Source organism: Podarcis gaigeae, assembly GCF_964106915.1.
Source record: "Podarcis gaigeae genome assembly, chromosome: 14".
In the NCBI taxonomy this organism is placed as follows: domain Eukaryota; kingdom Metazoa; phylum Chordata; class Lepidosauria; order Squamata; family Lacertidae; genus Podarcis; species Podarcis gaigeae.
Window position 1 is genome coordinate 49901725 of NC_139690.1, and position 17344 is coordinate 49919068.

Below are 17344 nucleotides of genomic sequence, written 5' to 3' on the forward strand. Positions count from 1 at the left end.
TGATTGCGTTTAATGTTTTTAGTAAATGTGCCAATTTACTTTTGAGATAATAAGCCAATTTCCTTTTTTGACATAATAAAATTCTGCTTCTGATTCATCACTGTTACCTGTGTTCATTCTTGGGGAGCCAAACTCTGGAGCGCATCCAGGTCTCATTGTCAAAACAGCCCTAGAATCGAGTGTCAGGTTGCAAGTGAGAACTGCAGGCTTCCATGTAAACTGCACAGTTGATATAAAAGTGACACTTTATTCATAGAACCCCTGTCTCGAAAGGGTACAGGAAGAGCAATTAACAGAAGGTGAGGAGGACTCATCCGGCACAAGGTAAAGGTCAAAATCTCAATCTTCTACTGCAGACTAAATCAGCACAAAGCATTCCCTCCCAGTCCTTGGATTTCAGATACTGTCAGAGAAGCCTTGGGGCCAAAGGGAGAGAAAGGACAGCCTCAGAGCAGAATGTGTGCTCAGGGGTCCGGATATTAAAGAAACCTGAAGGATCACAGGGCACTTATTTTGCATTTGTCATTACCAGCTAACAAGATGGGCTGCAACCAGACAATCATTCCCTCTGGCTTGGGTGCCCAGCCAGCAGGGGCTCTCCATAACCCCTCTGAAACCTCATAAATGTATTCTTTTTTGGGGGAGGGGATGTTGTCCCCCATTCCCTAGCTATCATTGGCCACAACGATCCAATATGTGTAAGAAGAGTGGGGTGGAGAGATCTCTTTGGCCCCTTCTTTGAGAAACCATTAAAGGCAGAAACTGAAAAATTTCAACTTAGGTGAGAAGAAACAGAACAGCCAACGCAGGACTAGGCCACCGTCTGGCGACTGAAGAGGTCGAGGGTGACAGCACTGAGGAAGGCTGGGATGCTGTCCTGCTGCAGAAGGTGGAGGTCGATCAGCTCTTGGACTGTCCGTGAAAACTCAGTTTCCAGTAGCTGCATCTTCGCATGGGGGGCTCTGGATGCCTGTAGGGGGGAAACAAGAGGAGGGTGGGTGGGAGAAGGGAAGCGAAGCTGTTAATTCATGACTGCCAGTGTTGTTCTCCCAGGACGCCAGCACATTCCAGCACCCACGCTGCAGAGACTCCTACAGCATATCTTATTCTAATCAAGGTAGTGTTATCTACTGCTGGGCAGGTGTTCAACACACAATTTAATTGGGCCATTATTAAGATTCTGCATTTCCAAAATCTCTGAACAATGCTCCCTTGCGCAAGCCTCAGATGAATAATGAATTGCCGAGCAGTGGGAAGAATGTTGAGAACGTTTTGAAAACAAACTTGAAAGCGGCTGTCGAGTTAACGTGTGCAGAAAAAGGAGCGCCACTGAAGGTAATCTATCAAAAAAACCAGTCTCAATGGGATTGGAATATACAAACAGCTCTATCCCCTGTCTCCATGAAAGATTGATGGTCTTAGCCCTTCAGCCCCCTCCCCTCGTTCTTCCCGAAGATCTGATAATTCAACCTTCACTACTTCCATTAGATTTCTAAATAGCTCAGCGGCATATACACCCAAGTCGGTTTTGATGAGTTGTTGTTTTTTTTAATCAGGAAGGCATCTTGTTAAAAAGCAACCACAGAGCTGCTTCATGCATTTAAGCCTCACATCAGAAACAGTATGTGAAAAATGCATCCTGATTTTGTGCTTTCTTGAGGTGGCAATACCCAAACAGCCATTAGCAAGGGTCCCCAGGCCCAGTTCAAATGTACCTTTCCTTTGCTGCCAACCCAGGAAGCCACCACCATCCATCCTGCTAGAGCAGAGCAAGGCTGAAGGGGGGATTTTGAGGGCAGAGAGGCAGAGCTGCTGACGGACCCTTTCACCCTACAGGTCCTTTATTAAAATCAAAGAAGAGTTGACCATTGCCTTGATAACCCTCCTCCAAAACCTTTGGAGAATGGCTTGTATCCGTCTAAGTTCTACCCAGAGTATATCCACCGAAATTAATTGTCCCAAATTAGTCATATCCAGTGGGGTTTTTTCAGGGGGTACTCAAGGTATGCAGTACCAGCACCTCTTGTTTGTTTGTTTGTTTGTTTGTTTGTTTGTTTGTTTGTTAAAAAGTGTGGCAATTACTATATTAAATTCATGGTGAGTAGCGACAGCTATTTTTCTAGGAAAAATGCACTGGGACTCATGTCCATTAATTTAAATGGGTCTAATCAGAGTAGAAAATAGTTGGATACAACTCAATTTTGTGTGTTCTGAAATTGCCCAATTGCCTTCCAATATATTGTCTGTTGATGGGGTGGTGGCAGGATTGCCCCTAACTCCCTGCCACCCCCAATGATAGTATTAGGTGCCAAATCTCACCTTCCTTCCTTCCTTGCTTGGGGAGCCTGTGCCCCCACCCCATGTATGATGGACTGCAGCAGCTCCCACCATCCCTGACCATTGGGCATGCTGGTTGGAGCTGATCAGCACTGGAGTCCCACAACGATGTTGGGAGGGCCACGGGTTGATGGAAATAGGCTCAAAAGTGCATAGGCAGTGGAGGGGGGGAGCAAACACCAGGAAGAACCTCCATCAGGAAACATCAGAAAGAACAGTGAGAGCTGACTGACAGTGGGACGGACTCCCTTGGGAGGTGCTGGACTCTCTTTCCTTTGAGGTTTTGGACCAGCGGTTGACTGGTGATCTGCCATGGATGCTTTAGCTGAGATTCCTGCCTTGCAGGGGTTTGGAATAGATGACCCTCAGGGTCCCTTCCAACTCTACAATTCTACAACTCTATGATTCTATGAAAACCTCAATGGTGGCTGAATGGGCTTTTTATGGGCTGGGGACAAAGTTCCCTGAAGCTGCCAGTGACAAGCGAAACCCAAGTGAATGATGTAAAATGGTAAATTGCGCAAATGTGTTACACGCCTGATCATGCAAACAGCCTTTCCATTATTCAAGAAGCCATATGAACCCAACACATGAAAAATCTTGATAAGCATTTTTGACACACATGCACATGCCCACACACACTGCTGTCTACTGCATGGCAAAACTATATTTTCAGTTTAGCATTCTCTTAAAGTCAAATGATCCCCCCTCTAGCTTCAAGGATCTCTCCTGGCCCTGCAGCCCAAGATCCTTTCTACTGGAGATGCCAGGAAGAGATCCTGGAGCCTTTTGCACAGACAGCAGGCATTCCCCACGGAATTGCACTCCCTCCTTGGCACTTCCAGCCTGTACTTCTTCTGACACGCTGGTTGTAAATCCAGAGCTGGCTTTCTGCCTGCGTGGCAGGGCAGTGTGTGTGTGTGTGTGTGTGTGTGTGTGTGTGTGAATTTGCAGCCCGTGATGGTGCCATGTCCTGGCATCCCTTTGGAGAGAAGAGGCTTTAGCTGCCTTTGCTTTTCTGCATGAGACAAGATTAGCTGTCTTCGGAGAGAAGGAAAACACCATCAATCTTCCTTTTAACACTGGATATTGGTAAATTATTCAGGGCTTTATATTTTTTAATATATATTCCTTTTGGAAGGCTTGTGCTACAGATACAGCAGAGCACCAGCTCTCAGTCGTTGAGTGAGCCAGTTGTTTCGGAAATAGTGCCTTTCGGCTTTCGTTCCACTCCATCTACCTGCCACTGAAGGAGAGGAAGGTTGCCGAGGGGCCAAAAGCTCAGTGGTGGGTAATGGTTGCCTGAGAGAAGGGAGCGGCCCATGATCCAACTGCCCTTTCTCTCTTAGCTGCATAATAAACTTTCCAGCCCATTCATTCTTTGTGTCCTCTAATGACGGCTAGTTTCTCTGGCTGGTTTGGATGGTACCTGATCCTGGTCCTGCCCATACACAGAGAGAACAAAAGTGCACCTGTCTCCTCTGCACATCCTCCAATGTCACCAGACCAACATGGGGGGAAGTAATGTCTGCACGTGGCCTATGCACATAAGCTCCAATACCAGCAGACACAGGTGACTTGGTTGAGATTACTCTTCAGTCACTACAGACCTGAAAGCCACCTATATGCAAAATACATATTTGGGGACCTACCAAACAATTCTGTCATGCTGGTGATGCTGTTGCAACCCACCTTAGATCAGGTCTAGTGCTGGGCAATATCAGCTTTTCAACATTGCAATGTATCACCAGCAGAAGGGGGAACAAACTGCATCGGGCGCAGCCCCACAAGACAGTGGGCTGAAACCGCCTCAGCTCCTTTGGTAGGAGCGGCGGTGGTTTCATCCCAGCACCTCATGGGGTCAGGGCCGATGCATTTTGTTCCTTCAGGTGCCAGCAGCAGAGGGAGTCCTTCCTCTGCCAATGCCAGGCATGCTGAAGGAAGAATGAGCTGCATTGGCTCTGGCGCCTCAAGGCTCATTTGTCTCTTGGTTTGAGGGCCAGAGCGCAATGGCGCCTTCACCTGGTGATATATAATGGGTGAAACCACCACCGTTCCTGACTCAGGAGTGAAATACCGCTGGGTGAAGGAGCCATTGCGCTCTGGCCACCAAACCGATCCCAGGTGATATATCAACACATCACCCATGTCTAGCCACAACCTTGTAGTGATCCACCAGTCTTAAGACCGATTAGTCAATTTTGCCAAAGAGATCTCACAGCCCTGTAAGGATGTCTAGGGATGGCAGTGGCAGAGGTGCTGTTGCTTGGTTTGTCCCTCTGAGTACAGGAATAGAGCCAGTATCTACAATCAATAGAATCTAGGAATGAAGTTTTTCCTGGACTGTACCATTTCAGTCTGCAGGTGAAAATTTGTATTTTCTTGTAATTCTCACCATAAGTTGTTTTTTGGGGGGAGAGAACATTGTGCACAGAAAACTAGGATGCCATAAAGAGGCACCCGGACTAGCCTTCTCCCTGCCACACCCATTTTCCATCTCATTTTGTTTCCTTGTTTGCACAAGAGATATTCGATGTGAGCCTCTGCCTTCCCACCTTAAGTGGTGCCCAGCCGAGAAAAGCTTTACCACACAACTGAGATGGAATCAAACAGCCTAGAGAAAGGGTACCAACTCCATGCATCCCTGACCATTGGCAATGCTGACAAAGGGGCTGATGGGACTTGTAGTCCGACTTCTGGAGGGCACCGGTGTGGCTACTGCTGCCCAAGAGTCTAACTCATCCCACCTTTCCATCTCTGCTTCTTCATCCCCCTGTGGTGCGGCAGAGCTCTTCCGACAAGCCTGAATAGCTTTCCTAGCTGTCAACGCACAGCAAGTCTCGCCCTCCTTCCTGACCCAAGCCAAGTGGGAAGTCAAGCGCACATTCAGTGCGGACGGGTGTCAGATGCTGCATCACATTTTTTTCCCTTTAAGCCCTCCGTGTTGAGAGGTTGCTGCATCCGACTGGCAGGGTCATGCCAACATCTCGAAAGACAATGCGGCGACATGCGAAACACAAAGGAGGATCAGTGTTGTCACTCGGCAATGAAACATACACGACTCCAGAGCATGTGAGTGTCGCGCGACTTACGACTGGAATGACAAGTATGCCACGTTGGTGGAGATTTAGAAAATGTAACCTTCTGAACCTCATTTGAGAGAACAGGAAGGGGCGCTTCATTCTTAACCATTAACAGAGAGGAGAGTGCTGGGTGTGTGTGTGTGTCAAGGTGCATTTGAATATCATGCCTGGGATCCCCCACATCCTTCTCTTTATAGAATGCAGCTGGAACGGGTGGGGGGGGCACTGAGCACAATTTTTTGAGGGTGGGGCAGGTTTAACACTTTCCTCACACATACGCCACATTCCCATCCAAAATTGAAGCATTTCTCCCCAAAGCTGCTATTTATAGAAATCACAGTGGGAACTGGGGTGTGTATTTTTGTGAAGGGTTAACCCGCTCCCCTTTCCCGCCGTGCCATGGTCCTGATTTGGATCACAGCACCCCTGGAGTTGCTTTTTTACAAATAGAGGTGTGGAGATTGTGCAGTTTGCTTTAGGAAAGACACAATGAAAGGAATTTGCGCAATACGTGATCCCCTGATGGAGTTAACTTCCAAGGGTTATGATGAAGGACACTAGCTCGGATGGCATTAAACAGGGCCAGGCAGATTCAGTGGGGTTTGCCCAGGGGAATTACCTGGTGCATTGCATCAGCATCACAAAGGCACTCTTTTCAAAGCAACCCCCTTGTTGCATTTTCTTAACCTTTTCCCTCACTTCACAACATCCTCCCGCTGCTGGCCATTTTCATTGCCCTGCCATGGTCTGTATTTTCTAATCTCCACTTTAGCAGGCTTAGATCTTGTCACAGACCAACAAACCAATGTTAAAACATCCTTCCCTTCTTTTATTTGGGAAAAAAGCACACAAACCCACAGTTTTGACCTTTTAGCAGGAAAATCCTTTGGTTTCTGCCTCTTGCTTTAGATTCTAAGATTTTTCTAAATGTCAGGAGCTAACTGTCTATGCGCAGCTGTCTCTGAAAACGGCAAAGCTGCCTCACAGAGAGACCACCAGCTTCTTCTGGAATGTCGACACACAGAAAGGGCAGCCTAGGAAACAAAGCTGATGCATGAAACAAAATGCAAGGCACACAATCCTCTTTCAGGCTTCTCAGGTGTATGCACAATATCTAGTCTTGAAAGTCACAACCATTTCAAACCGAAAACTCTGGGTGCAGAAGGACCTTGAGATAACAAAGGAGAGGAGAGCCGATTCCAAATGTTTGGGTCAAATGGTGTGATTGGGGTCAGCACATGGTCAGATGTAACGCTGTCAGTATCAAAGGACACACGTTTGCTTAGATGGGGAACCTGTGGCTCTCCAGATGTTGTTGGATTCCAATGCCCATGGCTGGTGGTCAGGGATGACAAGAGCTGTAGTCCAACAACATCTGGAAGGACAAAGGGAGTGGCTTAGATCCTGATGGCCCTTACTAGGGTTGGAGGAGAATTTTGTGGGGTCCACATTATAAGTGTGCTGATCTAATGAGGGAAAAGCGGGTAACTATTGTGTGTTGCCTTTGCACAGTGGAACAAGTGAAGGCAGAGCTGAGAGACAGGCACTAGGCAGGGAGGGCTCCAGCTGCAAAGAATAGGTTGATAGAAACTAGACCCATGACATGGCAGGGTCTTGTCTGGAGAGATGAACTGGTTCTAAGGAGAGATGAACCAGTGAGGGGCAGTGGTCAAGAGTGTAAGCCTCAACAGGTATTTCAGATAATGAAAAGCAGCCTTGCTTTGTGTTGAAAACTGCGAAGCTCTCGCTCTCTCTTCCTGCATTGCAGGGGATCAGAGTAGATGACCTCCAGAGTCCCTTCCAATTCTATGATCCTATAACTTTTAGAAGTGGGAACATAAAGCTACCAAAATGTGAATTTGTCTTTCTAAAGGATTTTCCTAGTTATTGTCCCAAAACATAAGGATGATGGAAGGGCAGGAGAGGAAGCGATGGGAGAGACACAGGCACGTTAGTTCTGCAATGCAATCAGAGGAGACTTCTGAGAAGCGGAATAATTGCTCAAAACTTTGCTCTCCTGGGTGGTGATATCATTATCAAAATCCCCAAATTGAATCATGCCTCACTGATCAGCCTCTCCTAAGCATTAGGCCCTGCTCAAATATCATGTCCCTAGGTAGCTAGTAAATCACTATAATTAGGAGGTGTTCATTTAAAGTGATAGAAATATTAAAAACACCAAACAAGACAAATTGGTCCACGTGATGGGGTTCAGGCTGACAATACTTATGAGGTTGTCAGTAGCAGTATTTTTCTTGATTTTTCTTCTTAGCAGCTGGTAGATTTTGAAGCCTCTGTGACATTACTTTGCACAGTCCTCTCTCCAACCCCCCACAGGACAGCTTAACAATGTGGCTCCAATAGGGCAGAGGTGGGATGGTCCTGGATGCTTTAGTTGAGATTCCTGCCTTGCAGGGGGTTGGACTAGATGACATTTGGGGGTCCCTTCCAACACTACAATTGTATGATTCTGTGAACTGCAGTGTCCAGGTGACATGCAAGGGATTCTATCCATCCATCCATCCATCCATCCATCCATCCATCCATCCATCCGAAAAAAGAAGCTTTTCCCTGCAGTAATGCTTGTGTCTCTAGCTTCCTCCTGACTATAATATTCTCTTTGTAAGCTAAAAGTGGTCAGCCAGTTCTTTATAATAATTGCTTCTTGCCAAGACTTTTGACCCCATGTCGCTGGCTTGATATATAAAGTGAATTTACGAAAGAAAGAGGGGGTAGGGAGTGGACAGCGATTAAAATGACTTCCAGGGAACGCAATGAAAAAGCTGCTCTTTCAGGGTGAGCAAGAAAGGAGAAGCTGGCTGACAGGGCTAGAAAGGAAATTGAATACCTGTGTGAGAGAGGCAAAGAGCAATCTGAAGTACAAAGCAAGATTTCTATCAACTGCACACTCTCTTTATACTTCTTATTCAGCGTCTGAAAACCACCTGACCACCACCACCATATCTTCTTTGTTTTAGGATGGGAGACCCCTGCATACTGCCTTAAAACCAGGGGAGTAATGAACCAGCTTTCACATACAAAAAATAAGAGAATGACACCCAACTGTGGCACACCCACACATAGAAAGCAACTGAGCTCACACCTGCACCTGTAGCGCCATAGCTCCCAAATCAGGAACAGGATGGATGCTGGGCAGGAGTTATTTCTGCTACAGGTAAGCACATGGCAGGGATTGTGCAGCGCTCCTTGGTCATGAGACAGTAATGACTCTGGGTTCAGAATTCTAATCTTCTGGGGATGAGGATGGGGGCCTAGAGCAGGGGTCAGCAAACTTGCCGTGCCTCGGGCAGGTGTCTCCAGCACCGATCACGTGGCAGGCCGGAGGGCGGGGGAGCGGGTACCCATACACGTGCACACACACTATTTCTGGCGCACTTCCGGGTTGCAGGAGCACCGGAAATAGCTTCTGTGCATGTGCATGGGCCTCCTCCGACCCAGATGTGCACCGGAAATAATGCTTGCGCATGTGTACAAGATATTTCTAGTGCTCCTCCAACCCGGAAGTGGGCAGCCGCGCAGCGCAGCGCCGATAAGAGCGGGTGACAGCAGCGGGCGGCAGGGGTCGCCACGGGCCGGATAAACAAGTCCCTTGGGCCTTATCCAGCCCGCTGGCCTTAGTTTGGGGACCCCTGGCCTAGAGCAAGAAAGGGGAAGTGCCCTCAGTAGCAGCCCCACATGTTTCTACAAAAGCAGAAACACTGGCCCAAGAAGAAAGGCATTTCACTAGAATCACTTTGGAAAGGGATGGAACCTCGGGGGGGGGGGGGGTGGGCGTGGAAGAAGAGGGGCAGGGTTGGAAATGACCAAGAAAGCAGCACCAGATTGAGGAGACAAGGGGGGGGGAATATGATTAAGGGATTTGGACTGGTGCTGGTTTGGCCCTCAAAAATATGTACTTTTGAGACTCAAAAACAAAGAAGAAGAATATTTGGCTCAGACTTAGTTAAAAATAAACACTAAGGCGAAATCCTGATCCCAGAAACAGGAGCAGGTTCTGACCTTTCAACTTTCTCCTGCCTACTTATAGGCGCAAGGCCATTTTGACAGAAGCACCCCATTGCTGAAGGAAAGCACATCATTGCTGACGACTCTGAGCATGCCTGTGTTGCATCTCCTGACCATCTGTGAGCCTGCCATATTGATCTGAGCTCACACTAGAAAAGAGAAACTACCACTAGCAGCAGCAGCAGCAGCATCTCCCTCTCCCATCCAAGCCCTATAAAGGGGGCTGCCAGGCCATCTGTCTGCAACATCAGTAACACCAAAGAAGCCATTTGTAGGGCAGCAGAAGCACACAGTTAAAATCTCAATTTTTTTGCTTTGATAAGCTTTGCCAACTTGCAATGATCCCACGAGCTTTTTCAGGGTATTTGATCTCACTAAGATCTCTTCTCCAACATAAAGAAGAAGACACTGCGTGATCCTTGCACATCTTCTGATCCATCTTGTAATAAGATCCTACCTTTGTTTCAAAACGAAGGAGAACTGAGAGGCCATAGATAGATAGATAGATGATAGATATGGTCACAGCAGCCACTGCAGAAAGGAAATCAGTTTCTCAGGAGATGCTCCCAAGGTAGGCATCAATCCCCAAGCAAACATTAATGACCCACATTGCAGGATCAGACCAAGAGTCCATCTAGGTACCCAGGGAACTCCCCTGCTTCCTGGTACTTTTAATACACATGCAGAGGATTGAGTGTGAGGCCTTTGGCGTGTGAAACATGCACCCCACTGCTGTGCTCTGGTCCTCCCTGCCCCAAGGATCTACTTCCGTACATCAATAGGCTGCAGATGCTCATAGGCAGAGCATGATGTGCCTGCTGTTCACCCCGAGCATCCTGTGATCAGAGACAAATGGCCTCTGATTACAGAAGCTCTATTTTGGCTTGTCAAGGCCAATGTTCATTGATGATAACATAAAACCACATTGAGAACATTTTATTTCTTATATATGGCTCCTTCATCAGGCCCCAGGGGCAGGACATAAAAAACAATGAATATTTTTTTTAACGAGCAGATAGCACATTGTAGGTTGTTGTGCCTGGTTTGAGAAAAGAGGCCACACGGCCCTACTTCTCTGGGATATTTTTGAATAGCTTTCTTAGTTTGTGATGCTATTTTAGGGGTGTTGCTATATTTCCTGCATCTCTCTCCCTTGTGCCCCACTGGCTTGCCTCCTTGACCTCCTTCCAGGTAGTTAAAGAATAAAATAAAAAAGTGAGGGTGACAACCTGCAGCTTCCAGCTGAAGGGCCTTCTAGGTGATTCATGATGCAGGTGGGTTGCTGAAGACCTCAGGATTCATCGGCTGCCAAATAGAAATCATTTCCCTTGTTTCTTGTGACAGGCTCCTCTCTTTGAAAGAGACTGTGGGGGTGAATATTGGGGTGGGGGGTGGGGATAAAGTGGTGCTTTACTCATGATGGGTGAGTTGCTCTACAATCATGCTGAAGAAGAGCAGGTATGATTAATCCATTTGGCAGCTGTTTTGCACAGTGTAACTATCCTTGCAAAGGTGGAATGGAGTGGGCGGGTGGCACCAGGCTCCGGGGACTGATGCTGGCGTAGGGAGTCCACTGACGCTTAAGCACGTGGATTCGACAGGAAATAATTGCATGAAAAGTTTGTCTCAACAGAAGAAGAACGGGCACTTTGGCTACCCGTCTCCAAGACACAAGGAATTGTTTTGTAAAAGCAACATACGGGGTTGATAGCAAATCTCATTGGTACTTCACACTAGGTTTAGTCATCTTTGCTCTTCTACGTTCTTATTTCGTCTCAGCCTAGTGCCCTTAGGCAGAACCTCAGTATAAATTAAGAAACAAGAACAGCAGCATGTGCTTCATCACTTGCATGCAAAGTCAGAGACACCAAGAAGAGGATTTAGGTCTACAAGGGAGGGAAGGAGAGGGAGAGGGGGAGAGAGAGAGGGGGGGGGGAAGAATTATTGTTCTTCAGATGAGGAAAAGAAAAAAGGGAAACTCAACATGATATTAGCTGCTACTTCTCTAAAGGAGTGGGAGGGTGGCCTTGATCGAAGGTCTCCACCAGCCAGGATCTAGCACGTCACGTCTTGGGTCACCAACACCGTGGTTCCTCAGAAGCTCAGGCTAGTTAGACTTTAGGGGCTTGTGTCCTGGAAAAAGAGGACACATGGCAACCTTTTTCCCTTTGGGGCTGCAGTGCTAGCTCCAAAGAAGTCAGCTGATCTCCCAGCTTGAATACTGTCAGCTGATTCTCCAAGCCAATCAAGGCACACCAGGCTCTAAAAGCCAAGCCAGCTCATACGTCCAAGGAACATATCTTATGCATGAGCTGCCTACTCTCCTGCTTTCTGCTCTTGACCTTTGTCTGCTTGGCCTGGTGCCTGACCTCTGACCTGTCTGTGACCAGATCTACTGCCCCTCTGCACCTTCCCTATCTGTGCCCAAGGGACACCCCAGCTGCATCCTGCCAAGAGCTGACACTGTCGGAGCTGAGCTGTATAGGCAGCTACTGAGTGGGAGTCCAGAGCCAGGAACTGAACTGAGTCTGAGCCAAGGGAACCAGAAAAGAAGCTGAGAGCTGGTGCCAGGAACGGCCATAGTTACTCAAGCAAATTCCTGAACAGGAAGGCTTTAGATGGCCCAGGGTAGCTGTACAGAAAACGGGGGTTTCTTAGTTCTAGACCTAGTGGCTGCCCATAGAAGCACCGGAACCATGATACAGATGCAGTCAAGCCTGCGAGGAGATGAAGTTTGTGTCCCACAGAGCTGGGATCAAAGTTGGATGGAGCCCTGGAGAAGATCTGCAGGAGGGTAAGTCTAGATGGAAAGTGGGAACTAAACTAGATGCAGTAAGCAACAGGGAGCTGGTAACCCCTCATGTCTCCTCTGCTCTCCCAACGCCACATGAGAATACTGCACAATGCGACATGCTGCCCTTGCCATCACAGAGAACTTGTATCACAAGGAAGAGAGGGTAAGGATCGGCTTCTTGACCCATGTTACATCTAACGTGGCCCTCAATCAGGAGCCAGGGGGCTGTGCCAAGATGTCCATCTGCATTGGGATGGGAGAGAAGAAGTGATCAGAAAGGCCTGCCAATATGCAGAGCAACTTCCAGGCAGAGAGGCAGAGCAGGAAGAAGCAGCTTGACAAGTGAAGGTACCTTGACCATGACTGGGGAAGTAAGCCCAGAGGAAGGCTGGTTGTTGTCCAGTCAAAGACTCAGGCCTGACCAGGAAGGTGCAATAGAAAGGGCAAGTCAGGAGGAACCCATGTAACTGTTTGGGAGAAGGGCCATAGTTCAGTGGTAGAACAGCTGCTTTGCATGTAGAAGGGCCCTGGTTCATTCTATGAAGTCTGAAACCTTGGAGAGCTGCTGCCAGTCTGTGTAGATAAATACTGAGCTAAACTGACATATTGTCTGACTCCAGCCTTCCTAAATCTGGATCATTGTGGTGCTGTGTTGGCCCCTTGGAGGACAAGACTGTCTCTTCTTCCCCCTCCTTGGAGTCTTGGGCTTGCTCTCCAATGCATAGACCACTTCGAATCCAGGCTGATCCAGACAGCATCTTACCCATCACAAAATGCCCATTCACATTGTTGATTTGTAGTGCTTTGCAAATCACATTTAACTTCCTGCTGCCCTCGCCAAGCACCTACTTTGACATCAGAATGGTTTCAGCTAACCTAACAGGTAAGGTGACACCTTTCGTCAAGCCAGCTTAAATGTTATCGCCTTAATTAATTTCAGCCTTATTTTATGAGTTTGGTGTGGCACTGAGCAGCTATAACCAGCCTCAGTGTCTTAAACAAGGCACCGAGTCGACTCGGGAAATGATTCAACAAGATCAGCAAGCCGTGCATGACAGAAAACAGAAAAGTGGGATGCTGGGAAGATCAATTAATTTGACAGCCCTCAATGATATTTTTCTCTCCCAAGCCAGGCCTGAAATTCATTATTGTGCTAATACTTGGAGGCTGGGAGTCAGACACAGCAGCACTTAAATCCCTTCCTGCTCCAGTGACTGCTGCCTTCTCCAGGATGGCTCTCCCGGCAGCTTTACAAAGAAACCCACAGCCAATTTCAGTACTGGAAAGTAGCAAAGTTAACAGACAAGCAAAGGAAGCCCCTAGACGGAAGGTTGAGTGACAGACGCATATAAGTTGTCTTCAGATAACAGAACTCACCATTCCAGAAAAGGTTTCCTTTTATCTACCTCCTTGGTGTCCTAACGGAATGGCTTCGACTGCTTAACTAAGGGAACCTGTCCTGAATTTTTTATTTTGGCCTGGGATTTCTACCTTTTGGGTTCTCCTTCAGGAACTAGAAGTGAAACATTTTCCCCAAATCCAGGCTCTTTACTGGGGGCTTGAGTGAGAATCTGTAGCCAGCAGAAGGGTGCAGTTATTGATCTGGCAAAAGGCAAAGGCGAAGCTCTTGATACCTATCCGGACATCTAGAACAGATATTTTAAAATGTTGTAAGCTGCCTTGAATCCAAACTTTGGGGAAAGTTGGGCTATAAATATATTAAATAATAAATATGAGTAATAATATACCAGGTCTGGCCAATTCAAGGGCTTCTTACTGGTTGTACATTGCAGGAGTTGAGATTGCCCACTGCTGCTAAGGCTCTTGTAATGGTTCTAGGGGTTGCTCGTGCGTAAGCAGGTGCTTATCTCCCTGGCTGGGTGCAAACACCTGGCTGGGTTGCCAAAGTGAACCTTTTCTGTCCGGACAGCCACTCACCCGTGGCTGAGTCAATCGCTGGCAGAATCCGTCAGTAGGCATTTCTTAAACTTCTTCCAGCAAAGAAGCTCTTTGACGCCTAGTCTCCTCCTACTCTCTCTGCGCGAAAGCCTTCTGCGCAAGGAGGGCGTTGGCAGCAGAGGACCCCTACTCTCCCCGCTGGTCCCAGGCAAGGAGTCATGGGACCGCCTCGCCGCTTCCCCCATCTGCCCCCCTTCTCCACTGGTGCTATGCTGATTCCCTTGCCCAGAAGATGGGCTGCTTCTCCCGATCCCTGGACGCTCTCTGGAATCCCTCTGGCTCTTGCTCTCTCCCTCTGGCACTGATGGCAGTTCCCTGACATCTCTGAACAGCCACAGTCTTAGTTCAGAGGAAAAAAATTTAACCCACGCTGATGCCCTCCTGATTTTTGGGATTCCAACTCCCATTACCACCAACCATGCTGGCTGGGAATTATAGCCCAAAATATCTGCTTGGGAAAGGCTGCCCTAGCCTAAACACACAAGGTCCCAGTTCATGCTTTCTTTGGTTTGATAGACCCTTAAGCCCAGCCAGCTTTTAACCTAGAAAACCACACACTCCATACTTATAGATAGCCCTTCCATTTGGGATTTGTTGCCTTCAGTTGGGGTGGTGGTGGAGGCACCGTGAGATGGATCCTACAAAAACAGGTAAATCCACACAAATGCCAACATTTGTATTCACACCACTGTTGGAGCTATCTAGCGCTCTGTTTGGTTGAAAGCCTACTGCAGCTTTCGGAGATGTGAATAATTCTCACTTCGTGCTAGAGCTCCTCTCCTGACGGGGCTGCCACCCCCCCCTCCCCAGCTCAGCTCCTTTTTGCTAGAGGTGCATTGGGGAAAAGATTTATGCAGACACCATCTCTGCAATTATGGACAGCAGAAAAGGCGCCCAGATATCATACAAAGTGATGCATTTTTGCCAGCAGGCCTGTATGCATCACAGATCCAGTAACAGCTGTCACACTCCGGTCTCGTCTGAGCTCCAATACTGCCTTGGCTTTATTAAATGCTCTTTCAGATAGATGCTCTCCTCTCCCTTCCCTGCCACTTTCCCCATGTGACTGTATTCTCTTCACCAAATTTCTCAGGGCGACAGGAAACGTCCCAACTTCAAAGGGGAGATGGTGTGATTGGTGACTGTTTCCATCACATGGTGTTACATTTTTAATGCTTATTTCTTTCGGCAACACGTAGCTAATTAGCAATGACCTAGAGGCAGCCAAACCGCTCAAAAGGCAATCTCTGCAGCCCTTGGGCATTCTTTAAAATCTGGCTTCTCTCACTGCATCACATCTTTCAGTAATCATCCCTGATGCCCAAATAAGACAATCTGTTACCTCTTGAAGAGGGCTAAGAAAGTGACAAGGTGATCTGGGGAGAGCCTGAGCAGTTATTTATTTTGAAGGGAGTGGGAACAGGCCTCTTCAATAATCTCTGCTGACCAACAGCCCCCTCCTCCTTGATCTTCCGCTTTCCAGTCTTAGCTTCATTCTTGCCAATATATTTTATTGTTCTAAAATTAACTACGGAACAGACCTCCTTTTGGCATCAAATGGGTTTTAGCCAGGAGGAGGAAAAATCAAATGTTTCCAAATATGTTTCATCTAGAGACATAAGCGCCTTAAACAGCTTTCTGCGATGGATGCTTTTGTGCTTCCGTCAGATGAAAGATTCTGAGTAACAACAGAAGTTCTTTACAGCACGGGTTACGGCTGATCTTGATTGTATGTTGTCTTCCAGACGGGGTGCTGATATGCATTCCAACCACAACAGCACCTCCATAGAATCAAGGTCAGACAGAATGATGCTGGAAAAGCACAATCCAGGGAATTAATCTAGATGGCAATAGATTCCACTGAAGCCACCAGATCTATAACCAATGATCATGGTTTCTTCTAGACAACTAGAAGAAACATGGTTTCTTCTAGACAACTATCACTAGACCTGAAATCCTTTCAGCAATGATTTTCTACGATTGGGAATATCTGCTAAAGATTATTTTCCATCATTCATATATCATCTTTGATATGCAAAGAACATTTGTGCCCAGGATCCAAAGAGCTCTGTGAGGACTTTTGCAAGCTAAGTGTGATTTCCTGCCCTGCTCTCAACAGCAGCCTCATGAAATATCACAAACTGATAATCCCCTTCAATTCTAACAGAACTTTGCCTGCAGGAGTGTTGTACAGGAATTATATCCCAAGCCCCTAAAGGTGTGTGGAACTCTCTGTGATGGACAAAACTGCTGCACAACGTGGGTTGAGCTCTTTACCTATTGTTGAAATTTATCTGGTAAGTATTTAGGTTAGAGGCTGTTCCTTCATTCCAGTATGGTGGACTATGGTGGACTTTTGGATTCAAGTTAAGAAAAAACTTATAAATAAAACAGGCTGTTTAAAGTTTGGATGGGGGAAAGACATAAATCCAACCCTTTTCCATCAGAACCACACAAAAAATGTTTATACTAAGAGGCCCTGAGACATTTTCTGTCTCTCTAGCAGCCCCAGGATGGTATCACTGTTTGGTATTTATGGTTCAGAATCGATTACAAGGGAATGCACTTTTATTGTGTTTCTGTAGAAAATCCAGCTGTGTAAAATACAGGCATTAACACACTGTAAAGAAAGCAATGTGCTTTTGCACATTGCACAAGGCAAAACTGGGTAGATCTTGACAAATTGCACAGAACAAAACATGGATCACATGCCTTGCCGCCTAGGGGCCATTTTGCACATTACAGGCAAACTCCAGCAGCCTTAGATTGCCAGCCAGTTCACTAGTCAATCTCTGTCTGCTGTGACCAGGCTCAAGCAAAGGTTTATTCCAGCACTGCAGCTGCATTTACAGGAGATGCCAAGGACTGAACCTGCAAAGCATGAACAGTACTCCACCACCAACTCTGGCCTGTGCTAAGTTTGTACAGAGACACATACTGAGATCAGAGCTGCAGCCAATCATGGCTCCCCTGTTTAATATATGTGTTTGCAATACACGTTATACATGCAACACTTTAAGGTGCAGACTTAAAACATGGGTTTACACCTGAAAAATGTAATGCATAAAGGGGCCCTTAGAACAGCCCTTAACAATCTGACCATTTCATCTTTTTGCCACATTTTGTGATCACAATGTACCCTCCT

At 47.1% G+C, this 17344-nt stretch overlaps 1 protein-coding gene across 1 annotated transcript in view; it reads right to left on the reverse strand.

The window, feature by feature from the left end:
• Positions 1-227: 227 nt before the first annotated feature.
• The window catches only part of MAD1L1 (mitotic arrest deficient 1 like 1), a 453662-nt gene continuing 436545 nt past the window's right edge, over positions 228-17344 (reverse strand). The window contains exon 18 of the mRNA XM_083711565.1: positions 228-970. Coding sequence (XP_083567691.1) covers positions 812-970 — 159 coding nt within the window. The 3' untranslated portion in view covers positions 228-811. The remainder of the gene's footprint in view (positions 971-17344) is intronic.